This window comes from Euprymna scolopes, chromosome 34, assembly GCF_053919585.1.
Source record: "Euprymna scolopes isolate OS-2025 chromosome 34, ASM5391958v1, whole genome shotgun sequence".
In the NCBI taxonomy this organism is placed as follows: domain Eukaryota; kingdom Metazoa; phylum Mollusca; class Cephalopoda; order Sepiida; family Sepiolidae; genus Euprymna; species Euprymna scolopes.
In genome coordinates this window covers 69,433,088-69,439,152 of record NC_136515.1, presented here as the reverse complement: position 1 = coordinate 69,439,152, position 6,065 = coordinate 69,433,088, and the positions used below count along the sequence as shown (strand labels likewise).

The 6,065-nt window shown below is 32.2% G+C and overlaps 1 protein-coding gene across 1 annotated transcript; it reads left to right on the top strand.

Moving 5' to 3' along the window:
* The first annotated feature begins 4,295 nt into the window (after nt 1-4,295).
* On the top strand, nt 4,296-4,661 carry LOC145259255 (uncharacterized). Its single transcript, XM_080117092.1, has one exon. The coding sequence runs from the start codon at nt 4,296-4,298 to the stop codon at nt 4,659-4,661; it is 366 nt and encodes a 121-aa protein (XP_079973218.1).
* Nucleotides 4,662-6,065: the final 1,404 nt, after the last annotated feature.

Sequence of the window (6,065 nt, the reverse complement as noted above, 5' to 3'; positions counted from 1 at the left end):
TATATATAGTCTTTGAAGTTTTTAACCTTTAAAACTCTACAAAAAATACGTTTTTATCATTCGTTAGAAAACCATCTAGTCAGTAAGCCATTTAATCACCTGCAATCACTGCATCAACTCACTCTCGAATTTACTATAATACCACTAATTTATTTTTCAAGGGATCATCAGTTGTTTTCCATGAAACACTGTTTCGGGGATTTAAAAACAAAACAGTATATTATATCATGGCTCCCCAGCAGTGTTGATCAAACACCACCACCGTTAATCTTAGGAAGAAGACATGTTACAAACATTTGATCCAATTTCCTATTCTTAATTTCAATTACTAACCTTTTCATACTATAAAAATGAATTTCTTACCTGTGCGATTCATCAATTTCCATATTTAAAATGGATACATTTTTTAATTTTTTAGGTTAAACATATTTTTACATATATACATTTTTTTTTATATAATATATAAATTTCTTATATGTAATTATAAATACATTTTATACATTGCTAATATAGCTTTGGATTTCCTTTATTAATATAGTCTGGTTTATCTTAAACGATTCAAAAGCATCAGGATATATATATATATATATATATATATATATATATATATATATATATATATATATGGTAAGTGCTAATCTGAACTCCAATCTACGCTCCCCTTTCACAAAAACACTTAACTAACAAAAACCACTATATATGATTTTCTCACCTTTCTACCTGCCTAAATGTAAACGCAGATTCCACGAACAAAGTATTTTTCCCAGAACTGTCCGCCTTTGGAACACTGTTCCACACGCGTGCTTCCCGGATAAATACAACATGGTAATCTTCAAATCTAATGTAAACAGGTTCCTGTTAAGTCGTCATCACAAATACTCAAATTCCACTCAATTTCCACCATTAACGATTACTTCACTATCACCTTACATTCATTAACACTTATCCTTGCGTGGCTTTCAGGCCTTGTTAAGTAGTAAGCACCAAGTAAAAAAAAATAAGTGTATTTTACAGTCTGGCAAGGGCTGGCGCCACCTGCTATACATTGACGGACAGAACCTCATGTATAGATAGTTGGACGCATCTCATGAACCTGTAGGAGATGGATTAACCACCTGTCCCCTTGACTTTAATGCCATTTTTCCTCATGAAGTAGCGGCGAATGAGTCGAGATGGACGGGAATGACGGGCCAAATTCCGAAGATGTAATGAAACCACGTGTATTATGGCGCCGGTTCTGCAAGTGAACGAAGGGATCGGGAAGAAGCACTCGTTTCGCCTGACATGGTACTTTAGACGCGAGGCCGGTAATCTTTTAATTATGGCCGGTCGATTCTTGACATCTTTATGACACTATCTCGCAGAGACGTGAGTTAGATGGCTACATAGGTTGTTATATAGACGGTTAAATGGATAACGAAAGATAGAGGGATATATATATATATATATATATATATATATATATATATTAAATAAGCATAAACTTGACGAATTCTCACGAGAATGAAACGCGGAATAGTCTGTGTAGCTTAATTGCAATATATATTTCATAACTTACTATATATATATATATATATATATATATATATGTATGTGTGTGTTTTATTTTTTTTATTACCGTTTTATCTTTTTGGTTACATATGTTTCGGATGTTGGACCGTGTTAACGATCTAACAGCCTCGTCAGACCTTACACTTATTTGCTCTGCAATAGTATTGACCACTCTCTTCAGGTTTTTACTAATTACCAGTTTTACCATATATATATATATATATATATATATATATATATATATATATATATATATATATATATATATAGTATAACCCCGAAATACAGCATTAATCCGTTCCGGAGTTGATGAAATTGCCGTATGGCGGGGCCTAAGCAATATTTTATACAGCACATATTAAAGATTAGTCACAAAATACAGTAACATTATTATTAACATCGTTAGGCGGGGGAAATACCGTAACTAGGGATCAGAAAAACATCGTATTTTACATTGTAACCTAAAATAAAAAACGTATCCCGGAACCACCGTATTCCGGAGTTCTCCTGTCTATATATATATATATATATATATATATATATATATATATATATATATATATATATATATATATATATATATATATATTGCGTTTCTCGCTTTATTGCAGATCATAATGTTTTTAATAACTTCAATAATATTAATCATAAAAAATTGAAATTTTGCACACTTATAGAATACGTCGGAGAAGATAAGCTACCAAAATATCTTTCAAATCTATATAATATGTATGAATAAAAATCAATACGAAAAATATATAAATGTTTATATCTTTTCTGTATTTATTTCCTGTGTGTTGACGTGTAGGAATACAAAAAATCTTTTGAAAAAAACAAGAATGTTCCCTTCAAAAGCAAATAATTTTCGACCGATCCTTCGATCTTCCTCAGTGTGAATGATAGAAAACATGAGTGTGCGGGCGGAGTTAGCAGCGTGGGGAGGTGCACGGGTATTGCCATTAAGGTAAAGATCTATCTGAATATGACCCTTCCAGCATTTACGACTTGGAATGGTCAGCAACTTGTATGGCCTATATTCAAAACCAAGTCCTTCCACGCCACCCCACGAGCACACTCGTATACGTGAACATACATGTATAAACAAACTTATGTGATGTTTCAAAAGTTACAGGCATTTATGTTTTCGGATGCCAATTTTTACTGTTTCTCGCTTTATTGCAGGTTTGTAAAAATACAGTTTAAAGGTAATAAAACCATCATTTTTCTTATCCAACCTATTTCATTCAATAAATTAAATCGTAAGTAACAATATGAACGAAATGTAAAAAAAAAAAAATTCACCAGATCCACAAAACCAAATCATCGCTTAACTCTGTACTCAGTAATTATTGCCTTCCAAAACGTGAATAAAACATGGTGAGGCGATAGCATATATGGTGAGTTTTAAAAATTAATTTTCCTCAGTTTTGAACCCTTTTTTGACCTAACTATTTTAACCAGCTAAAAACCCATAAAAGAATGATCTATATATATATATATATAAAAAATCCAATCATTTGAGGCCTCTCGCTCTTCGATTTTTAGTTTCGGAAAAGATAGAGTTTGAATATATGGAGACAGACAGACAGACAGACAGACAGACAGACATAGTGAGTTTTATAAATTAGATTAAGTTTAATTCTCGTAATTGAAATTTCGGTGAAATTTCGCTGATTGTTCACCGGATAAATTATCTTTAAAAAGTTGCTTATTAGGGTTTATTGAGTTTGTTTCAGGTGTATTAGTGTCTGTTGAGAACGGATATCACATTTTATAATCTCGCCGACAAAAACTGTTTAAAATATTAACACTTTCACTATCTCGATGTTTATTCTAATAGATTTTTTCAATGGCTGCCATTTTGTTTTCAAACTTCGTTTTCGACGGTAAAAAGTGGTTACTGAGCATGCTCAGTAACAGTTCAAGGTCAGATTTTTACTATAGACAACAATTTTTCCTGTAACATTTTCTTTCCTATTTTTATATTAAAAAAATCCATTTTGTTTCGAACTTAACACACACACGCACACACACACATTTTTACGGTCATTACAAATTTAACATTTTTTTTCCAATTGTTTCCAAAAAGTCTCTCTTTCTTACCTTATCTACAACTTAAAATAAATTTTATTTTCTTTCCAAATAAAAACGCCCACTTTCTCAACTTCATAACACACACACACACACACACACACACACACACACACACACACACACACACACACATCATTACAAATGCAACATTTTGTTCGAATTTTTTCAAAAAAATTCCATTTTTTGATCACTATTCTACAACTATTTTTCTTTTACATAACAAAACAACTCTGCATTTGTATTAGTATTTATTTTGTCTTGTACAAAAATACTTTTTGCACAAGTTTTGAGTATTTATCTTCACAAAGTTTTCTTCGCTAATATTACAAATTTTTTATGAACACCAGTACTGTGAATTTATGCGACGTTGTACCAACAACGTGCCCAGAACACATGGCGACCATTGACGCACACACACACACACACACACACACACACACACACACACACACACACACACACACACACACACACACACACACAAACTATTACAGAGAACAGTGGATAGTGAACGTGTTAATATTGTAAACGGTTCTTGAATCGTACAGGCCTGTATTATAAATTACTGAGAAAGACTCCATTATTGAGTTCTAGACACGTGAAATATCGTGAAATTTGTTTATAAATATCAATGTGAATTGATTAATGATATGCACCAAGAAATCATACCAAGGCGTAAAGGTGGAAAGGGATACAGGAAAATAGCTTCAAAACTAAATTTAATGGCGAGTACAGTTAGGGCTGTCGTGAGAAATTGGAAAACAACGGGCGGTAATACTAAAAATTACTCAAGAAATGGTCGGACACGTCAATTAAATGTTACTGCTCGTTACATGGCTCGTGACATGAAGAAAGAAACATTTCTGACTCGTTCAGAAATTCAGAAGGATTTGCAGAAAGCAGGTCTTGAAATACGCAAGGACACAATCAAGAGACCATTGAATCGTACAGGACTGTATTCTAAATCACTGAGAAAGACTCCATTGGTGAGTCCTAGGCACGTGAAATATCGTTAAATTGTTTATAAATATCAATGTGAATGGAATGACTTCTAGAACAAAATTATTTTGTCAGATGAAACTAAAATTGAGCTTTTCAGAAGAAACATGCGCACCCGTGTTTGGAGAAAAAAGGGCACGAGATTTAAATCATCAAATACCATTCTCACTGTAAAATTTGGAGGTGGAAGTGCAATGATTTAGGGGCTGCTTTTCTGCAAATACAGTTTGAGGAATTTTAAACATAGAAGGGAAAATGAATTCAGTAAAACGCACGAAAACTTTGTCAACACATCTGTTACATTTCGCCGCCGGTTTAGGATTGGAGCGTGATTTTTATCTTCCAGCAAGACAATGATTCCAAGCACAAAGTTCAAATGGTTTAAGGATAATGTCACCCGACCTTAATTCCATCAAAATGTGTAGAAAACTTTGAAATGAAAGGCGCATGCAAAAGATCCCAAGAATATCAAGGAATTGAAGAAAGTTTGCGAAGAAGAATGGCTGAAACTATTAGCAAGTACTGGTAGGAAGTTATGGAAAGGAAAAACAGGATATACAACTAAATATTAATAAATGTGTTAAATACTTTTGCATGTGGATAATTTAATTTTTCGTTAATAAATATTAGTCAATTAAATACATATTAATTTCCTTTTATTTTTAGATAGATAATATCTCTTCAGAGATAGAGTGTAAATTTCATTCAACTAAACTTGATATTGTTTTAGAAATATGAAAAAAAATGTACCAAATACTTTTACTATCCACAGGCTAACACTATGAAATGGTTTAATGATTATGGGATTAGTGTTCTACGGTGGTCTAGCCAGTCACCCGACCTAAATTCCATCTAAATGTGTAGTGACGGAAAGCGCCTGGAGGCTGTAAGGGAAAACAGGATTTACAACTAAATATTAATAAATGTGTTAAATACTTTTGCATGTGGATAATTTAATTTTTCGTTAATAAATATTTGTCAAAGAAATATATATTAATATCTGTTTAATTTTTAGATGGATAATATCTCCTCAGAAATAGATTGAAATTTTCAAGATTATTTAACTTGATATGTTTTGAGAAATCTGAAAAAAACAATGTACCGAATATTTTTTTTACCCACTATATATATATATATATATATATATGTATATACACACACACACACACACACACACACACACACACACACACACACACACACACACACATATATATATATATATATATATATATATATATATATATACAGGGTGATCCCCCAAAACAAAGCTAAATGGAGGCCATCTAGAACATATGCTGTAGAACAGAGAAAAAAGGCCAAAGTCCCTAGTGTTTTGATGTGATGTTTTTAATATAATAAACTAGTTATAACCAAAGTTTCATTTCATTCGGACAAAACACTAAGAAACATGGCCTAGT

What these genes read in the sequence shown, in the direction of transcription:
- LOC145259255 (XM_080117092.1), top strand. Translation starts at nt 4,296, where the DNA reads ATGCACCAAGAAATCATACCAAGGCGTAAAGGTGGAAAGGGATACAGG.